The 20,497-nt window shown below is 42.7% G+C and overlaps 4 protein-coding genes across 5 annotated transcripts in view; 1 reads left to right on the forward strand and 3 right to left on the reverse strand.

Moving 5' to 3' along the window:
• Window positions 1–20,497, forward strand: part of LOC144032777 (extracellular calcium-sensing receptor-like) — a 42,800-nt gene that overhangs the window by 2,208 nt on the left and 20,095 nt on the right. For both annotated transcript variants that reach the window (XM_077540196.1, XM_077540193.1), the window contains exons 3-4: window positions 11,507–11,624; window positions 12,435–12,544. In XM_077540196.1, the coding sequence (XP_077396322.1) occupies window positions 12,530–12,544 (15 nt within the window). In that variant the 5' untranslated portion in view covers window positions 11,507–11,624; window positions 12,435–12,529. The remainder of the gene's footprint in view (window positions 1–11,506; window positions 11,625–12,434; window positions 12,545–20,497) is intronic.
• On the reverse strand, window positions 622–5,292 carry LOC144033537 (extracellular calcium-sensing receptor-like). Its single transcript, XM_077541720.1, has 6 exons — window positions 5,150–5,292; window positions 4,786–5,071; window positions 3,882–4,703; window positions 3,436–3,657; window positions 2,448–2,571; window positions 622–1,532 (listed from the first exon to the last, which is right to left on the reverse strand). Exons 1-6 carry the CDS (start codon window positions 5,266–5,268, stop codon window positions 622–624), a joined length of 2,484 nt encoding a protein of 827 aa, XP_077397846.1. The 5' UTR covers window positions 5,269–5,292.
• LOC144033538 (extracellular calcium-sensing receptor-like) lies at window positions 5,947–8,875 on the reverse strand. The gene is made up of 6 exons (XM_077541721.1): window positions 8,673–8,875; window positions 8,342–8,609; window positions 7,453–8,253; window positions 7,140–7,370; window positions 6,931–7,054; window positions 5,947–6,854 (listed from the first exon to the last, which is right to left on the reverse strand). Exons 1-6 carry the CDS (start codon window positions 8,873–8,875, stop codon window positions 5,947–5,949), a joined length of 2,535 nt encoding a protein of 844 aa, XP_077397847.1.
• Window positions 14,830–20,073, reverse strand: LOC144032778 (extracellular calcium-sensing receptor-like). Its single transcript, XM_077540197.1, has 6 exons — window positions 19,934–20,073; window positions 19,541–19,829; window positions 18,651–19,460; window positions 17,336–17,563; window positions 17,141–17,264; window positions 14,830–15,857 (listed from the first exon to the last, which is right to left on the reverse strand). Exons 1-6 carry the CDS (start codon window positions 20,068–20,070, stop codon window positions 14,947–14,949), a joined length of 2,499 nt encoding a protein of 832 aa, XP_077396323.1. The 5' UTR covers window positions 20,071–20,073; the 3' UTR covers window positions 14,830–14,946.

Here is a 20,497-nt window from a genome sequence, read left to right on the forward strand (position 1 = left end):
TCAGAATGTTTAATTCAGCACTTGCATTGTATCCCATTAGCTAGTATACCTACTATATACCGTGTACTCCAATACACATTTATTTAAGGGTTTGGGTTAGCTTTAGCCTCGCCTGTACACTTATTGACAAGGTTTGGAGTATCCAGGTCCAGAAAGTAAAAACCCGTCCACAAATTTGCTTTCGCCACATGTATTTTGACTCAACTGAGAAATACAAAGCTTGTCTACTCTCCACCTGTTCAGAACACACCTGTTTCCAGCGTTTTTACTTTCCGGACCTGGTTTCCCCATCCCGGCTTTTTGACTGCAGCTTGTCGAATCATTCTGAAACGATGTGTGCTATAAGCAACATCAGTCAATAGAAAGTCAGACAATTGAGGAAAAAAAAGTTAAAATAGGAATGTACAAATTTTTAAATTATATACAGTATCTCTCCTTTGTTTATTTAATTGAAGCTGGGAAGTATTTGGTAATAGATGACTTTGGAAAGTTAGATTTACAGTACATTGTTGTTCTTTAATTGGTACTTTTTTTTTTCTTTCATTTTCACTTGAACCACAACACATTCGTGCATCTTTATTGTCACTTTGCATACATGTAAAAAGTTAATTTACACTCATCTCAAGGACCGGTATTAAACATTTTCCCCATGACATGCTTTTTGGTATTCTTTTCTGGCTTTATTAGTATTATGTAACATTTAGGCGCAAAAATGCTGAGCAATAAACCAAAAGCTGAAGACAAAATGGCAAATATCTCCACAGCAACAGTAAACTTGCCAGGAGAGCTGACGTACGCCGGGATGAAGGTGAGCCAGACTGCGCAAAATATCAACATGCTAAATGAGATCAATTTGGCCTCGTTAAAGTTATCCGGCAGCTTTCTTGCTAGAAATGCCAGAACTAAACATATAATTGCAAGGAAGCCGATGTAACCCAGCACCGCATAGAACGCAGCTTCAGAGCCAGTGTTGCATTCTAAAATAATCTTATTGCTGGATTTGAAAACCGTAGCTGGGAAGGGTGGGTTTAATTTGAGCCAAAGTACACATATTAGTATTTGGACGAGAGTGCATGAGCAAACTATAACCCGCTGCTGCTTCGGCCCGAACTTTCCGGCCACTCTGCTGCCGGGGAATGACGCCTTGAAAGCCGTCACCACCACAATCGTTTTGCTCAAGACGCATGAGATGCAGAGCGCAAACGTCAGTCCGAAGGCCGTTTGGCGCATCTTGCACACCCACGTCCCGGGTCTGCCGATGAACGTGAGGGGGCAAAGGAAGCACAAAAAGAGAGAAATCAGCAAGAAGATGCTCAGCTCACAGTTGCTGGCCTTGATCACCGGAGTATGACTGAAGTAGATGAAGATGAGCATGGTGGCCAGCGACAGGGACGCCCCCAGCAGCGACAGGACGGTCAGAGCTATGCCCATCGGCTCGTAATAGGTCAGGAACTCTATGGTTTTTGGAACGCACGCATCCCTCCTCCGGTTGGACCAGAACTCTCGCGGACAAGGCGTGCAATCTGCTGCACCTGTTAGGTGGCAACATTTAACTTGCACATCTGAAGTAGAGCTTCTTGGGTAGGGATAGACCGATAAACGGCACCGGCCGATTATCGGCGCCGATATTTGGCATTTTGACAAATATCGGCATCGGCCATGTTTTGAATCTGAAGGCCGATAAAGCTCACTGATACTTGCGAACGTAGCGAATTTGGGGTTTTCATCAGGATTTGTAAGATGTTCGCAGTCAGTTTTTATTTGTCGTAAACACATTTGGAACATATTCACACAATTTTTCACCGCAAAAATCTTTTTGAAACGTTTTTACGAACCCTAACAAAAACCCCAAATGAGCTACATTCACATGAATTTGTTACTCAGTGAGAAATTATATATAGTTTGAAAGAATTTCCCCCCCCCCTCCCCATTTTACTGCAAATGAATATCGGCTTGAAATATCGGTTATCGGCCGACTTGACTACAAATAATCTGTATCGGTATCGGCCTTGAAAAAACCATATCGGTCTATCACTATTCTTGGGTATATGATAGGGCTGCACAATATATCGAAAAAATATCGATATCGCGATATTGGCCCTTGCAATATGCATATCGCAAAGGCACGCAATAAGTTTTATATGGAATTTTATGCTTTTTATATGAATATGACCAGTCAGATGCTAACTAAAATGTGCATCGCCATTCAATAGTTGAAAATTATCAAGACATAATTACAATTAATTAACTAAGATTGCATGAAGGTTGCTTATTTTGCCCCATGAAAAATGTTTTTCTTTCATTAGGTAATAAAAATGTAATTTCTTTAGGTAAATATTAACTATCGCAATAATATCGATATCGCTATGTTCAGCAAGTATACCGCACATCGCATGTTTTTCCAATATCGTGCAGCCCTAGTATATGACACATGTTGATTCACGCACCTGTCGTGTTGGCTATAGTACCGTCAGCGCATGGGATACAGTCAAAACAGCAGATGGCTTCTCCCTTTATTTGAGCTTTCCTGGTCCCCACTGGACATTCCACAGAGCACACCGATAGTGGAACCTGGGGTGGTGATTGAAAAAGGTGAACTTTAAATGCAGTTTGGGGAAGAAATGAAGCGCCAATTCATCAAAATAGACTCATCCGGTGTTCAGTCTTAACGGGTGAGGACAACATGTAAAAAAGATGCAAATACAGAGCGATTAAGTCGACCACAGTTGAGATCTTGGTGGTTTTACAAGGCAGATAAAAGGAGCGACGGAGGAGTGTGAACCGTGACAGATTCCAAGATTCAAGATTTTCTCCAGCCATGGCCTGATTTGAAAGAATTGTTTCATGTTGAAATGCTTTGGGGAATGCTTTGCCATTCTAAACACCAAAAGCTTATGAAGTAAAAACAAACAAAAGAAAAAAAATCTCCATCAGATCTGGAAAAAGTGTTTTTAATTTTTTTATTTACTGTATTAGTTTATTTATATTGTATATTTTTTATTCATGCTTTCATTTGTTATCATTAACTAACTTTACTCTTGGCTAAATTAGCTCCTAATTTAGCCATCAGTTCGCAACACTGACAAAGCTATGGAAACTTGTTTTGATAGCATACAGATGACAATGTTAGCAAATTCCTGGTTAAAAAAAAATAAAATAAAAAATATTGTCTTTGTATCAGAGTAAGGGTGCAAAATTATATTTTTTCTTCTTGTGCCTTAGTTATCAAAACTGGCACTTAAGAACATTTCATTCTGTACTTTTTTTTTTTTTTTTTTTCAAGACTTATGCCAAAGATTTGAATGAGTTCTGCTCAGATTTTTATTTTTTTATTTTTTTTTTGACACACATAATTCAGTACTTCTGCTTAGGTACAGAGTGTGTGTGCAAAACCAGAGCCTAAAAGCATAAAAGAATAAGAACGGACCGACTCACCATTTTACCCGTCCGCCACACTATCCTCTCCTCCTGGATGCTGAGCTCGTAGTCACCGTTATCAGCCAAGGCAAAGTGACCCAATGTCACGTGTTTCACCTTCCCGTCTCTCAGCTGCCAGTTGATGAGGTCATAAGAAGCCGGTGGGTCACCATTTTCATCAAAGAAGACGTTATCACCGAACCGGTTCTTAAATTTTACCCTTTGCAGGTGATAGGTCACCTTGGAAGCAGAAACAACAGACTTGAAATGAACTTTTCAAATGAATCTTGCATTTTACACCGGGTGCCATGTGCAAAACCCCAGGGGTGATGCTGGAAACCGGGATTAAAAATAATAATAATAATAAAATAAAAATAACGACAGAGGACATAGCAGAAGTAATCTAAACTCAGTAACTTCTCCTTCTGTTCATAAATAGTAAAGAAACCGTTTTTCAGTCTCACCTGTTTTGGCTGAATGTCTGTCACGTTCATACAAGGTATTGCTCGTTTTTCACTCGCAGATTGGCAGAAAAGTAGATGGTGCAGGGCGTGTGCAATGGCATAGACAGCCTTGTACACATTATAGGAGACTCTGAGCTGGGTGACATTGAAGAAGACATCCTGGGATTTCATTAGTAACGTCTCATTGCCGGTGCACATTTCATCTGCGGTGTCTGCTTGCTCCCCTTGTAGAACAGCTTTGCAGCCTACCATTACCTCCCAGAATTCCCTCACAAATGCTGCGCTAGTCTCTGTGTAAGGACTGATGCCCATGAGAAAGGGCTTCAACTTTGGAATCGCCATCTTAGGCACCACGAAGCCGAGGGCGCCGCCGAAAGTGCGATAAATTTCCGGGGTGGACGGTCGAGGGGCTGTTATCCAGGCCTCACTGGCGATCCACTGGATCCCTGTGATGTTCTGTTTAACAATTTCGTTCATTAAAGGGTAAAAGTCGCCTTCGGGTACAAAAGCAAGAATTACTTTCACATTCGATTGTTTGATCATTTCCACAACAGCCTGGAGCTTTTCCATAGCGTATGTCCGCAGTATTGTTCCGACAAATGCCACACAAACCCCAAACTTTTGAACCTCTTCTTTAAAGGCGAGAACCCCGTGGCGCCCGTAATCGTTGTCTGACTGTATGGCTCCGATCCACCGCCAGCCAAAGCGTTGGACTAGAGCCGCCAAAGCTTTTGCCTGGAAATAATCACTGGGAATGGTTCGAAAAAACGTAGGATACTTTGATCTGTCACTTAAACAGGCGCATGTTGAGAAGTAACTCACCTACAAGACAAAAAACAACCACGAAACGTTGCATTCAAATGAGACATACCGTAACAATGCAGTAAGACATTAAAGCTCTCACAATTGGTACTTGGAACGGTCCAAGTGTCCCAGCTACAGCAAGAGACTGGGAAGATCCAGACTCGGCTATGATGGCAGATATCGCTGGAAGACAGGATGAGACGGGTGCTGTCTCTTCTGTTCCACCAGCAAGTGTGAGCGCAGCACGTAAAGTGTTAGTAGGAGATGCACAGGAGTTGAGGATCCTGTACCCTAGCGATACGTTTGGCAGGAGTGTCACGTCTTTGTTGATCTCTTCAATTGCGAATGCCATTACTTGAGTCCATCGGAAAGCTCGCAGGTCAAACCTAAAAAAAAAGAAATAAAATAAATCTGCGATAAATCAATCAATGGTTAATGGTCTATTCAGAAGTTATTAAACTCACCCTGCACACTTGACTCCAGGAGGGTTATACACAAATGTTGAAGTGCTGCCTATATCTTTGTTAAAAACCGGGAAAATGCCCCCAATCATTATGTCTCCTCTCAGTAAAAGACTGGGCATGTTGAACCTGCCCAACAGCTCACAGCTACTCACTGTGTCAAAATGCAAAATAGACAAGAGAGAGGACAAGAGGATGGGTCTGACCAGCATGTTTGCTCTGCATTATTTAAGAGAGACGAAGACTCTGCTCTTATATGATGCAAATGAACCTGTTCTCTTAATGAACAGTGGAAATAATCCCCATGGGGGCAGCCATCAGGTGTTAGATTCATATCAGCGTGTGCTCACAGAATACGGAGAAGAACGACAATGGTGTAAGTTCAATATTGAAGTAAGAGTACTTCAAGGTTGCTTGTAGCAGTATAAGGGGTACAATAGAAATATATGGCAGCATATGCTCTAACCCTAACCAGTAAATTATTAAAAAGAAAACAGTTTTCAGTTCACTTCATGTTGGTAGAGCACGAGTCATTTGTTGGATATTTGTGCTTGTGTACAAAGCTTGCTAATCAGCAAGATTGGTCCACGTTGGATGTTACAGAATGCTTCTATTGGTGCAAATTTATGACTAAATACGGAGGCCTGGCCTTCATAATCTTGAAATGTGTTGTATTATTCACGAAGACACTGATCCATGTCATCAGATCAGTTTATTCAATGAATGAAAACAGTACACAGGACAAGTTAGAACTCAACCTGCTTTTATACATCGACAGCATTTGAATAAAGGGACACTTTTTAAAGGTTTCTTGATGGTATTTTTCCCATGAGATGTCTTCTGGAGTTTTTCTCTGGCCTGAAGATGATAATGTAGCACTTTGGAACAAATATACAAAGCAGCAATCCGAAACTGGAGGCCAGAATGGCAAAAATCTCCACGGCAACGGTGAACTTGCCCGGGGAACTGACATAGGCCGGGACGAAGGCGATCCACACTGCACAGAATATCAGCATGCTGAAAGTGATCAGCTTGGCTTCATTGAAACTGTCTGGCAGCTTCCTGGCCAGAAAAGCAAGAATGAAACACAAGAAGGCGAGAAGGCCGATGTAACTCAATACACCCCAGAACCCAACAGCTGAACCCAGTGCACATTCGAGGATGATCTTTTCCTTGTAGTAGTTCAGATTCATGGCAGGGATTGGTGGATTTGTACACAGCCAAATGATACAGAACACAACCTGAACCAGAGTGAGCGCCAGAACGCTCAACCTCTGCTGGACATGCCCAAACAGTTTATTTTTGCCAGGAAATGTGGCTCGAAAAGCCATCAGCACTACTATGGTTTTTCCCAGAACACAGGAGATGCAGAGCACAAAGGTGACACCGAAGGCCGTGTGGCGCAGCATGCACGACCACTCGGTCGGTTTTCCAATGAAGGTCAGAGAGCATAGGAAACATAGTTTGAGGGAGATGAGCAGCAGGAAGCTCAGCTCGGAGTTGTTGGCTTTGACGATGGGAGTCTCTTTGTGGGTCAGAAATATGAGGAATGTCAGAAAAGCTAAAAACACACCAACACAGCTTAATGCGGTCAACAGTGCACCCATTATCTCTTTATGAGAAAGATACTCGGTGGGTTTTAGAAGGCAGCGGTCTTTCTTGGCATTGGGCCAGAGTTCTGGTGGACATGCCAAACAGTCAGGAGAATCTGGAAACACGCATGCAATTGAATTATGTAAGTTTGCTCGAATGCACAGCCCTGGGTTGCAGTTCGAATCCCCCACCTGTCTGATTACTTATCGTTCCCTCGGGGCATTCAAAGCAGTCAAAGCAGCACACGGGCTTGTTCTTGTTGATGGCCTTGCGGGTCCCAGAAGGACATGGCTCCCTGCACACAGATCGTGGCACCTGGAAAGACAAACCAAAGCGGGACTAGGAGATAATAATCCAGTTATATCTATATTCAAAAAGACCATCAAGCTCAGTACTTTACCTCTGTGCTGTTTCCTCCCCAAACTATTTTGCCGTCTTCTATCAGCTGAAGTTTTCTACCCTCTGGAAAAGAAGTGTCGTACCGTCCAATGTTCACGATCTCAACCGAGCCATCATCTCTCATGTGCCAGTTGACTAAGTCGTACTGGGCCACAGAGTCGCCAGTATCATCGAAAAATACCTTGGCTCCATTTTGGGTTGTGAAATTCACGTACTTAATATGTTCCAACACCTAAGAAGGAATTTGAGCAAATAGAAAAACGATGCAAATCATTTTAACATGCAAAGACAGATACTGTATGTCTGATATTTACCATCTTTGGCTGGACCTGGCTCTTGTTTACACAGGAATTTCCCGTGATTGGATTGGCACCGTTTTCACATTTCAGCAATGCATGAAGTGCATAAGCAACCAAATACACTGCTTTGTACACATTATTTTCAGCCCTGAAGTGGGTCACGCTTGTGTAGTCACTGGAGACGGCCTTCAGGTCCTCACCACCAGTGCACAGGGTCGAAGTGTTGGAGGGAGAGAAGCTGCAGTCAAAGAACTTCTCCCAGAAAGCCTTAATTGTGCCACTCTGAGGCTCGTCCGATGGTTTCAAATCTAGCAAGAACTTGCCCAGCCCGGGAATAGACGCCTCTGGGAGTGCAAAGCCCATTGCCCCTTGTAATATGTTCCTCCTGTCCACAGAAGCAAGATCCTGTTGTGTGATCCATGCTTCACTGCCGACCCAATGCTTCCCGCTAATGTTGAAACTGGCCATTTCGGATAAGAAGGACTTAGTGTAAGATAAGGACATGAACAGCAGGACCACTTTGGATGACGATTCCCTCAACATCTTCACTATGGCATCGTGTTTTGTAGAGGTCTTTGAGTAGACGAGCCGATATTCAACACAAATGTGCTCTTTCGTTGCTTCAACTATGAATTCAGCTGTGCCCTTATCGGCATACAAGGTTGAGGAATAAATGATCCCCACCCAGCGCCAGTTGAAATACTTCATGAGCTGCACCAGGCCCAGCACCTGAAAGCGGTCGCTCGGCACCGTTCGGAAGAAAGTCGGGTAGATGTACTTATCTGACAAACACGCACATGTTGAAAGATGGCTGACCTTCAAGTGAAATAAAGAAGTACACGTTAATTACTCCGTCCATTATCTAGCGCTCTTATGCTATTCGGTGTCGTGAGAAGCACCTCACCTGTGGAATGGACAACGGGCTCAGAAGGATATTGATATCCTCACTAACTCCGGAGGATGAGTGGCCAAGGAGGGCTTGGATTCGACCACTGCACGCGGACTCCTCCTGGCTTACGGCTTCTATCGCTGCTCTTATCAGGTTCTCACTCCCGCATCCGTTGTAGATCCGATAGCCCAGACTGACCCCAGGAAGGAGCTCCACGTTCCTGTTGATCTCCTCCACCGTGAACATCACAGTGCGGACAAACTTAAGCTCTCTGTCGTTCCATCTGTAAACCGTTTTCAAGCGTTAAAAATTGTGGAGTTAAGATGGAGCTTACACTTTGACTCACCTGGTGCAGTATGAATGTGGGACCGCCTCATAGTCATTATCGTCGAGTGTTCGAGTACTTGAGAGTGAGAAAATCCCTCCTATCAGAAGATCGCCTTCCTTGGAGAACTCCAAGAAGCCTGTCTGCCCAATCAGTTTGCATGTTTGGTTCTCTGCCTTGATCATTGTCAGCAAGCTGATGAAGATGATGATGAACCGCCCCATTGTCAGCCGCCCTCCTCTTTCCTGATGCAACACTGACCCTGCAACGCTGACCTTTTATAAAGACGTCAGCAACCAATTTGTCTGTTCTGCCAATTCCCAAATGAATACTGCATGATTTTCAGTGGTTATTTTTTTTAATGGTGCTTAGACAGGTTAATCATGACATTTTATGGGGAAATTGCTTATCTTATAATGAAGTTTTATGTACTTTTTTTTTTTTTTTTTAACTACTTCTAGAGGATTTCATGGGAATTTAAACTTTTATTTGTCAAATGTCCTGAATTTGATCACACAGAAAATAATAATCATCTTTTAATGGTTGCTAATACTAATAGTGACTATCACAAGACTGGATATTTAAAATTTGATAAAGAAAAAAAAAAGAAAAAAGATCAGACAAGGCCGTGGAGCATTTTTTTTTTTGCCAGATGCAGAACATGCTCTCCCTGTACAAAACGATTCCTGCTCTTATAATATTTTAGCCATGCCCACACAGCGGGGCAATTTTGCCTTGCCCTTGTAACCATGCAGGACTACTGTCTAAATTAGATGCAAGTATTAGTAAGTGTGCCAAAGAGTGCCATAGGGAAGGCTATAGCAAGCGAGGTCATAGTGAACGGCCTAGCTCAATCTAATTACCATATGTGTGCCAAAAAGGTCTAATTTAACAGTAGTTTTAAAACATTGCACAAGAAAAAAAAGATAATTCATAGATTTTTAATGAGACACTTGACAACTTGAGAACTTTTCATTTTTAACCGTTCACACAAAACTGCCTTTAAATTTTATGGAAAAAAACCCCCAAACAAAAACAAAAGTACCATCTTGATGTTAACAGCTATACTGACTGTTAGGCCTATTTTTTGTTTGCTTTACACAAATATTGTAGATCACGGCACTGCTATGTAGACTCAAAATATTTTAGACATACAAATGTACAAGGTAAAAACATAGGATGAACAGATATAAACGAATTGTGTGACATGCCTTGAAGGTTAAATTGTTTTGCAATGTGACGTTGTCATATGACTTGATTTATCTTAATAACCAGCACATACATTGTTGCTACCCTTGAGCTGTATACACGGACAACCAGATACACATGTACGAGGATGCTTATGGAAGTCCAGATGCAGAGCAGCATTGTGGGAAGGGACGTAAACAAACAGTACAGATGAGACGCAAACTCGATGTACTCCAACACAGTCTGGAGTTGCAATGTTGACCCAAGAAACATGTCTTCAAAACAGTGCTTGTCATTCTTGGCTGAAAAATGAAGGCAGGATGTCAAGCAAAGAATGAGCACAGTGAGCGGGAGTGCTCGACATTGCCGCCGAGTGGGTCGGAACCACTTCATGGCGCAATGAACAGCCCTGCAGGAAATGAGGAGAAGTGGGCTTTTGCTTAGAGAATGCTTTAGGCGGGCGGCCACGTTTATCCAGGACCACTGGGAGGACTGACGAATGGTGACTGATGGTGGAACCCAGCACAGTTTGAAAGAAAAAAATGTCACAATGGTGGTGTTGCCAACTCTGATGGACATTTTCAACCTGGTAATGTGAAGCCACACCAGCAAGATGGCAGCCAGAAACACTCTCCCAACCCATCTGTTGGTGTAGGCGGGCAGCCAACCTTCCTCCCTGGCTGGGCTGAATTTGATGGCGTCTGTGGAGGAGAAATTAACACATTTAACAGGATCTGAACTGACATGTTGCCTTCTCTTCCCATCTGTCATTACCTGCTTTTGTGAGAAAGAAACTTTTTGGATAGTGTGTTGTAAAGGTTGCCGACAGGACCTGCATTTGGGAAAATATTTGAATTTGATGCGGTGAAAAATGGCACCTGCCACACTGTGACGGATAGGATCACAAACTCATTTGCACATAAAATACAATAAATATAGTGAGTGTTTTCATCTGTCAACTGTCCTGGAGTTATAAAGGTTATGGTGTACTTTTTTTTTTTTTTTTTTAAATGTAAATTGTTTTGACTGTTTGACAATTTTTAAAGTCTTTTACCCTGTCTACAAGACAAGCTAAGTAAAGTATATTGAACTGAACTTAACACATGCAAGTAAAATTTCTTAATGATGAAACTTCAACAACCAAGAAGAGTCCAGTTGCCTCAATTCAACTCTTTTGACTGACAATGACTGACAAACATTCCTATCTATGTAACAATGAGTTGTTCAGATTTCATCTTATCTGTAAGAGATTTTAGAGGCAAAACCTGCTCACAGCAGATCCGGATGTCAAACTTCTCTGCCCCCGCCAAGGACGCGGGGATCCTTCTGCCCCCAGGCTGGAGCACAAATTCACATACCCCTGAATTGAACAATCTTTGCTCAATCATGAAATCGGGTTTGTAGTCCACAATTTGGAGGTCTGATGGGGCAAGAGCGGTGACGCGGGACACGTTCAACCTGCCGCGAGTCAGATGTGTTTTGCGATGATCTGCTTTTTTCTGCACAGACAAAATACACAAAATGCACACAGTATTCTCGTCTCGTATTTTGTTCATAAGGAAAATGATAACACATGATACTATTACTCACATGCATCGTCAACAGGAAATCTTTGACCTGACACAGGTTAAAACATAATAATCTGAAAGGTTTTTGAATTCTTGCAGGTGCTTCCTTGAGATCTTTGTGCATTAGTGGCCCATCAAGATGTGCGTCATTCAAAGTAGCATTTCTCCCTGAGAAGATCCTGTGGCGGAGAGAACAATTCAGAAGAGATCTAAACAGGTGAGGAGGAGCAAAAACCCGGCAGCATCATGCAATTTAATTTCAAAAGTTGTAAGCAGAAGTGAGATTTAAAACAAACAATGAGGGTACTTTGCTTCTAATTCCAGTGAGATAAGATCTGCTACTTTGGAATTTAAGAATAAAAATTAGGTTGCAGATTATTCTTTTGCTAGTTTCCAGATCCTTCAGAAAAATGTTTGGAAAATAAAATGGAAAACCGAAACAGAATGTCACTCACCTGCACGTACGTTTAGTTCTAAAGAGAACATGAGGCGACGTGTTAGAACCCTCACAGTGGACATGGCCACAAAGCTGAGAACAGCAACCAGGTGAAACCTTCCATGTGAGCAGTGCCAAAAAAAGCAACGCCACTGATGTCATCTTTTGTCACCTTTTGTCTTTTGCACAGTCAGCCTTCTTGCGAGGGGGGGCTGACTTTTTATAGCATCCTGTTAGCCTTCCAAGAGTAGGAGGCAACCATTCTCTTAAGCATCAAGCTTGAGGAACTCATGTCGTGAAAATAATACGTACACAACGGCTGTTCCTCTTCCGATTGATTATTTGGTGATCACACAGCATGTAGCTAAAATCCATCCATCTCTTAGCAAAACACGCAGAATGCTCAAATGAGCAAATGTATCAAATCGTTGATGTATTGCATTATGTTGTGTCAGTTTAGGAGTCTTGGGAATTTTTTCCGTGTAAAACATAACTTTTAACTTTTTGCTAAAAAAAAATTATATAGCCCATTTGCACCTTTATCTGTGATTATTTAAACTCTTTCTGTTTTTCCCTTCTCCACCATGTTAGTGGGGGAGTATCAGTCGAGGGACAACAGCGGATTGGCATCTAAGAGCGGCGAGTTGGACGATTCCAGTAGAGGTCTGACGGGTTCCTTTGGGTTGATGCTGGAAAAGCAGGTTGGTAAACTTGTAAAGATGATACAAAGACAGATTTGAATTTCTAGTAAGTTAACAGCTATTTAGCTGCTAATGGCTAGCTACCTAACGGAGGAACAGTACTAAGAAGTAGGGATGGGCGAGTACCGATACCAGGTATCGGTATCGGGCCGATACCAGCCTTTTTTCAAGTACGCGAGTACTCGTGACGCAGACGAGTACAAGCGACCGATGGCAGACGGGGAAGACGTTAAGTGAGTCCTCCTTGCCTGTAACTGGCGCTAGTTTGCAGCAGTTTTTCACCAAAACTTCACCGGTTTGGAAATGCTTCAAAATTGTGAATCTTAAACTAAAAGAGCATTTTTGTGTTTTATTTTGAGCGTTAAGACTATTGAAGAGTGACTGTGCTGTTTTTTTTTTGGTCAAAATTAAAGGAAATATATTTGTTTCAAAATATCTTTTAGTGATTTTTTTTTATTTGTCAATATGTACTACTGGTATCGGCAGTTGGTATCGGTATCGGTGAGTACTGAGGGTCTGAGTATCGGTATCGGTCTGAAAAAAAGTGGTATCGAACATCCCTACTAAAAACAAGTCGTTCGTGATAAGTATTTTAAAAATGACTTATTAGGCCTATATATGATGTCATAAAAATTTCAGGACTGGTGTCACAAAAGATTTATTTCAAACCAGCATGTCTAAAAATAGATCCTACACATTACGCTTCATTCAGTGAACAAGAAACGGTAAGAGTTGTTTCAGGACATGTGGCTGCTTCACCATATCACCGCGCCTGCTTTCAAAGTCCTGAGCATCCTACACTTCCTTGCCGAGAAGAACATTGCCATGCTGAGCCAACCTCCCAACTCAAGCCAAGCAGCTTCTATTTCCTCTTTTTCAAGCTCAAAGGGGAACCGTTTTGAAGACATGGACATGAAGATAGTTGAAGAATCCCGGAAGAGTTCTTTCAGGCGTGCGCGTGAAAGTGCGGCAGGGAAGGCTGCGAAAGTGCTTTAGACTCCAGGGAAGGTGCTTTGAAGGTGGAAACTAGTAGTTTGTTGTTGAGTTCTGAAATATAGCTCTGAATTTCAGAATCTTCCTGAACGGTCGGTCCATTTTTGGGATAATGCTTTGGTTTATGGTTGCACTGTATATGGATGAAAGGATTGGGGCACCTCGCCATTAGACCTCCAGTTAGTGAAAATTAAAGTGAAAGAACAGAAAAGGGCCTTCCCACAATAATCAAATTATTTATTCTGACTAGGACAAAAATGCTGCTTTAAAATGTCTTAGTCCAACCTAGACTATTTGTATTAAAGGGGAAAAAACATGCAAAGACTACACACCTAATTAAAAGTGCCTTCAGGTTAAAATTGGAGGGGGGGCAGCCAAGGAAGCAAATGACAGCTCCAAGCAAGCTCTTAATTGGCATAAAATAGACATGCATGTTGTGATTGGGCCGTTAATGAACAATTTTCTGCTGGAGGCAACATGCCACCTGTTGTTCACGTTGTTGTTGTGTAAGGATGAGGCAACATTGTTTCATCTCTTGCCTCCTGCCTTTCGTCCTCTCCCCGTGGGCCGGCGCCTCGGGGTGAAAAAGGTTCCCGCACGCAACAGATGAGGACATACTCGTCTCCCGCTGGTCTCCTCCTCTGCTCTTTTGGTATTATGTGCAACGTGTCGCGTTGCATCATCATTTATTTGAACTTGAGACAAGCTGTCGAGGGATTCTGCGGTGGATGTGATTGTGCAGGCCTCAGCCATATTGAAACACATGATTTTTCCACTTATTGAGTTAAATAATACAAAACTAGAGCAGCCCCAACTAATTCCTTCTTCCTATGACCTTGAAATCACTTGTTGATGCTGTAGGAAATCAGAATTATTGTGGCCTAATTGCACCCTATGGAAGCCTATAAATGGCTGACATCTCAATAAATTGCTCGTAATTTTAAATACAAACTTTACTATATACAGTATATCATCAACACAACACTGTGTGGAGTTTGCATGTTCTCCCCGTGCCTGCGTGGATTTCCTCCCACATACCAAAAAACATGCACGGTGGATCGATTGGCCATTCCGAATTGTCCGTAAGTGTAATTGTGTATGCGAATAGTTGTCTACGTGTGCCCTGCAATTGGCTGGCGACCAGTTTCGGGTGTACTCCCCCTACAGCCCATTGAGAGCTGGGATAGGCTCCAGCATGCCCGTGACACTTGTGAGGATAGGCGGTTTGGAAAATGGCGTTAATTCAACATTAACATTTTATTAGTGAAGGGGGAAAATAAAACAAAATAAACTGATCCTGGAGGCTGATTTAATTGATTTTAAATGGCAGAATCAATAGCAAACAGTACAGTATATTTTCTTTAAACTTGGATACACAAGAACTCCGCTGCACATTTCATAAGTGCTTATTATGTATTATTATTTGACTTTCCCATGATGTGTCTCTTAGTGTTCTTCTCAGGCCTAAACAATATTATGAAGCATTTGGGCATAAAAATGCAAAAAAGCAACCCATAGCTGGAGGCCAGGATCGCAAAGATCTCCACAGCCACGGTGAACTTTCCCGGAGAGCTGATATAAGCAGGTATGAAGGCGATCCAAACTGCACAGAATGTCAACATACTGAAAGTGATTAGCTTAGCTTCGTTGAAATTGTCCGGAAGCTTCCGTGCTAAAAAAGCAATGACGAAGCACAAAGTGGCCAGGATTCCAATGTAGCCCAACACAGCCCAAAAACCCAGAGCCGAGCCCAGTTGACACTCTAAGATGATTCGATCTTGATAGACTATCATATTCTGAAACGGAAATGGGGGGCTGATGGCTAGCCAAAGTGTGCAGATGACCACCTGGATGAGCGTAAACGCCACCACGCAGAACCTCTGCTGCGTGGGTCCGAACCATTTCATGAGATGACTACCTGGGAGTGAGGCTTTAAAGGCCATTAAGACCAGTATGGTCTTCCCCAGAACGCAGGAGATGCAGAGCACAAAGGTGATGCCGAAGGCCGTGTGTCTCAGCATGCAGGACCACCGGGTGGGCCGGCCGATGAATGTCAATGAGCACAGGAAGCACAAAGTTAAGGAGAAGAGAAGCAGGAAGCTCAGCTCCGAGTTGTTTGCACGCACCAGCGGCGTTTCTTTGTGACAGTAAAACACGATCGTTGTCAGTGTGGTCAGGAACACTCCGAGCGCAGAGAACAAGACGAGAAGAGTTCCCAGGATTTCGCCATAGGTCAGAAACTCGATTTCTTTTGGGATGCAGGCATCTCTGCGCTCATTGGACCAGAACTCTGGCGAGCACTTCATGCAGTGGATGGAATCTGAATACAGAAGAACGTTTGATTGGATTGACATCCGTATCATTTTTCGTCAAAGTACTCTAATAATGAATTCTGTTTTAGTATACAGCAGGGGTGTCAAACATACGGCCCGCGGGCCAGATCAGGCCCGCAAAGGGGTTTAATCCGGCCCGCCAGATGATTTTGTAAAGTTAGAAAAAATAACTAAATTGTAATGTCAGACAAATTAATCAGATGGCCACAATCAAAATGTATAAAATGTGTAATTACACAAGCAGTCCTCAGATAAACAATGCAATTTGTACGGGGGAATCGTCCTGGATGTTATTTTACACACAACTTAAGGTTACGATTTGTTTAATTATTAATTATTATTATTATTATTATTATTATTATTATTATTAGTGATAGACCGATATGGTTTTTTCAAGGCCGATACCGATACAGATTATTTGTAGTCAAGTCGGTCGATAACCGATATTTCAAGCCGATATTCATTTGCAGTAAAATGGGGAGGGGGGGGGGGGGAATTCTTTCAAACTATATATAATTTCTCACTGAGTAACAAATTCATGTGAATGTAGCTCATTTGGGGTTTTTGTTAGGGTTCGTAAAAACGTTTCAAAAAGATTTTTGCGGTGAAAAATTGTGTGAATATGTTCCAAATGTGTTTACGACAAATACAAACTGACTGCGAACATCTTACAAATCCTGATGAAAACCCCAAATTCGCTACGTTCGCAAGTATCCCCTGCTCAGTGAGCTTTATCGGCCTTCAGATTCAAAACATGGCCGATGCCGATATTTGTCAAAATGCCAAATATCGGCGGTCTATCCCTAATTATTATTATTATTATTATTTTTTTTTAAATTATAGACATAGACCGACATAAATGTATTAAATACGACACAAATTCAATTACTGGTGGTTAACACAAATAGATGACAAGGATTAGCAATTAGCGTCCTTATAACGTCATTAACTGCGCCACGCAATGCATTCTGGGAACAACATATATACAACAAAACAGGTCGATTTAATACGTCCAGATTCGTATACCGGCAAAGTGTTTCCGCGTTGCATTTGCAATTGTGTTATTTTTCGGAACAACATGATTACAGTTGAGCTCCGTAATTTAGGGCTGGTCCACAAATGTGCGTATAAATGATGGTAGTTATATAGCGTTATTTTACCGATGCGGCCCACTTGGTAATATATTTTCCTCCATGCGGCCCCTGAGCCAACATGAGTTTGACACCCCTGGTATACAGTGTGAGCACTTTTGCCACCTCGGTTGAATTACCTGTCGTATTACTAATCTCTCCTGCGGGACACGTGACGCAGTCATAGCAACACACTGGACGCCCTTTCTGAAGGACTTTGCGGCTTCCCGGAAGACAGCTTTCACCGCACACTGACACGGGTACCTGCCGCACAAACCGGTTCCCATAATTCACACAGCACACACACGTCAAGCCTCAGAAACAACCGGCTTCACCTCTGAGTGTCCGTTAGCCCACACCACTGGAGTGTTACTCATGATGAACTGATGGCTGCCCGCCTGGGAAGCGTCATAAATGCCCACCGTCACGCCTTCCATGGTGCCTCTGTTTGTTATCTGCAAGTTGACTAGTTCGTATCTGGCCGGCGAGTCGCCGTTACTGTCGAAATATACTCTCTCCCCTTCTTGAGTAGTGAAGTTCACCCTGCTGAGATATTCCAGGACCTGACAAAAGGTGCAATGTATATCCTTGTATTAAAATTAGTGTTGTTCCGATACCTTTTTTTGGGTACCGATACCGATACCCAGCTTTGCAGTATCGGCCGATACCGATACCATACCGATACTTAAGGTTTATTTTCCTAAAAGCTTAAAGCTGTCCTGCCATTGGTTCAGAGGCAGCTCATTCAAGGACCAATAGGATATCTTAGATCGCCATGTAGTGAACATGTCACATACCAGTGAATGTCGTGCACCAGCAAGACACAAGATGCTGCCTCCAAAATCCTATATTAGCGTTGGAATTAATTAGGGGTGTGAATTGCCTAGTACCTGACGATTCGATCCGTATCACGATTCATAGGTCACGATTCGATTCGATACCGATTAATCTCGATATGAATTTACAAGTCGATTGTTGCGATTATTTTTTACTTAAATTTAGAAAATACCATTCAGTAAACTTGTACATGTACACTGTAAGATTTGTATGAAAATGTATTATTCATTGATCTGAAACTTCAGTCTTATAACTGTGAGCCACTGTATTTAACAAACAGGTTGTAACATTTTTCAGCGTTGAAATAAAATATTAAGGCTTAATGTTCCATTAATATAACATTCTGCCATACTTAAGGTGTGAAATTTAGACATTTTGTTGAATATTTTTCCATCAAAAATGGATGTTAAAAAATCGATTCGGCTGCCTATTGAATCGATTCGAGAATTGCGTGCTGTAGTATCGCGATATATTGCCGAATCGATTTATATATTTTTTTTAACACCCCTAGAATTAATGGTATCGGCATGTTACTTCTGAGTAGTCACCGATACCGATACCACTGTTTTAATGCCGTATCGGCACCTCTGCCGATACCAGTATCGGTATCGGAACAACACTAATTAAAATCCATTTGAACTGGTTTCAGATCCACCAATTTCCATGTGTGCCCCATAGGAGAGCTCAAAAAATGGATTCTTGCTGAAACACACAAAGAACATTATACTTTACCACAAAAATGCTGCATTTGCACTTGTTTGGTACTTTGAGGACTTAGAAAAGTGAAATTATGACTCGTTCACTGTGCCTCACCTGCCATGGCTGAATTTGTGCACGATTAACACAACCATTGGAAAAGGGCCCACTCGCTTCTTCGCACTTGAGTAGCGCATCAAGAGCGTGGGCCACCGAGTAGACGGACTTGTAGACGTTGTTGGTAAACCTCAGCTCGGACGCGTCTGTGAATTGTGACTTGACGTCTCGCAAACTCTCCAAGCCGCTGCAGGGCTTTCGCCGTCCCGTCGCGGTAGTGTTGAGGGAGCAGTCGAACACATCCTCCCAGAAATCTCGCACGAAGCGGCTGTGAGGGAACAGCGAGGGGTGGAGCCGCCTCAGGTGCTCCTCCAGTCCGGGGATCCGAGCCCCGCTGACGGTGAAGCCCAGCGAGCCCACGAGGACGCTGTGCCCCACGCTGTCGGTCAGGGAGTGATCCGTGATCCAGGCGTCGCTGCCCACCCACTGCACACCTGTCACGTTCTGCTGGTACAGCTCCTTTGCCAGCAACTTAATTTCTCTGTGAGACATAAAGGCCAAAATCACTTTGGAAGAAGCACTTTGGATTTTGGATGTTATCCTCTGCAGGTCTGCAGGTGGACCAGAGGATGAGAAGGCATCCGAATACTCAATGCACACTCCGTATTCGTGTGCAGCCTGGATGAAGGCGGCAATGCCATTGAGGCCATACTCGTTCTCGACGGCTATGGCTCCGATCCAGGTCCAACCCAAGTGCTTGATCAGCTTTGCCAGGGCTCGGCTTTGGTAGTAGTCACTGGGAATGGTTCTGAAAAAGTTTGGGTACTCTTTTCTGTTGCTAAGACAGGCACAAGTAGCAAAATGGCTGACCTGTGATCGCAACGACAATGACATTTTCAGAAAAAGACACTTTGATTTAGTATTGAATTCATCTAAAGAGCTTTTCTTACCACTGGAACATTGAATCGGCCAACAACTGGCGCAAATGCAATGGTCGGTCTGGATCCCGAATGCCCCAGGATGGCTTGCACCGTCTCAATTCTTGTGCAGTTTTCATCGCTGACTTCACCCTCATGGCCACTCACCAACGCCAGTGCAGCTCTTAGAATGTCCGTGGTTCCACAGCTGTCATAGATCTTGTAACCCAGCTTGAAACCAGGGAGCATGTCAGGGTTTTCATTGATCTCGTTGATGGCGAATATCATTGCCTGAGCAAATTTAAATTCCCTGAAATTGAAGCTGACAAAAAAAAAAAATACAAACTTCACTAATGTCAAATACAAGAACTGTATTAAGTAACATAAAGATTTTAGCCAAATAGTATTAAACACTACTGTACGTACTTTTTACATGTCCGCACCTCTGGAATCACTTGAAATGTATTGACCGCATAAGTCTGCCTAGTACGGAATGAAAAAATGCCTCCAATGACAACATCCCCGTCCTGTGCCAGCTCAGGCGGGAGTGGTGATCCTCTCATGCGGCACACGCACTCCACCCTATTCTCGATGAGCATTACCAAGATCAGCAGGCTCGACACTGACATGGTGTCACTGTGCGGAGCAGGACAGCCGGTCCTGCTCGCTTTATACACCAAGGAGGGACAAGTTGTCATGGTTCATCTTGTACCTCAAGAGACCCGGAAAAAAAACAAGTCAAAATGTGTTGTTAGTGGAAATATGGATTTTATTTCTACAAAATACTTTGTATAAAGAGCATAAATGGGAGATCAAACAAAAAGTTGTGAAATATTGGACATCTTCCTTTTTATTGGGACACTGACACATGATGTGTGAACATGTTAGAAAGGATAAAGTGAAGCTATAACAGTGACCTCTTTTCTGAGGATAAATTATGCTGTAAATTTTGGTCCATTCATCGTCCGCCAAATTCAGTCAATAAAGATT

This window comes from Festucalex cinctus, chromosome 13 (genome assembly GCF_051991245.1).
Source record: "Festucalex cinctus isolate MCC-2025b chromosome 13, RoL_Fcin_1.0, whole genome shotgun sequence".
In the NCBI taxonomy this organism is placed as follows: domain Eukaryota; kingdom Metazoa; phylum Chordata; class Actinopteri; order Syngnathiformes; family Syngnathidae; genus Festucalex; species Festucalex cinctus.

What these genes read in the sequence shown, in the direction of transcription:
- LOC144033537 (XM_077541720.1), bottom strand. Translation starts at nt 5,268, where the DNA reads ATGCCCAGTCTTTTACTGAGAGGAGACATAATGATTGGGGGCATTTTC. An exon ending in CAGACATTCAGCCAAAACAG is followed by an intron (nt 3,658 to 3,881) that starts GTGAGACTGAAA and finishes TCTGCTTCCAAG; the next exon opens with GTGACCTATCACCTGCAAAG. An exon ending in TACTATAGCCAACACGACAG is followed by an intron (nt 1,533 to 2,447) that starts GTGCGTGAATCA and finishes GCCACCTAACAG; the next exon opens with GTGCAGCAGATTGCACGCCT.
- LOC144033538 (XM_077541721.1), bottom strand. Translation starts at nt 8,875, where the DNA reads ATGGGGCGGTTCATCATCATCTTCATCAGCTTGCTGACAATGATCAAG. An exon ending in GCCCGTTGTCCATTCCACAG is followed by an intron (nt 8,254 to 8,341) that starts GTGAGGTGCTTC and finishes TTTCACTTGAAG; the next exon opens with GTCAGCCATCTTTCAACATG. An exon ending in AACGATAAGTAATCAGACAG is followed by an intron (nt 6,855 to 6,930) that starts GTGGGGGATTCG and finishes GCGTGTTTCCAG; the next exon opens with ATTCTCCTGACTGTTTGGCA.
- LOC144032778 (XM_077540197.1), bottom strand. Translation starts at nt 20,070, where the DNA reads ATGAGAGGATCACCACTCCCGCCTGAGCTGGCACAGGACGGGGATGTT. An exon ending in GCCGATTCAATGTTCCAGTG is followed by an intron (nt 19,461 to 19,540) that starts GTAAGAAAAGCT and finishes TTGCGATCACAG; the next exon opens with GTCAGCCATTTTGCTACTTG. An exon ending in CACAAATTCAGCCATGGCAG is followed by an intron (nt 17,564 to 18,650) that starts GTGAGGCACAGT and finishes ACCTTTTGTCAG; the next exon opens with GTCCTGGAATATCTCAGCAG.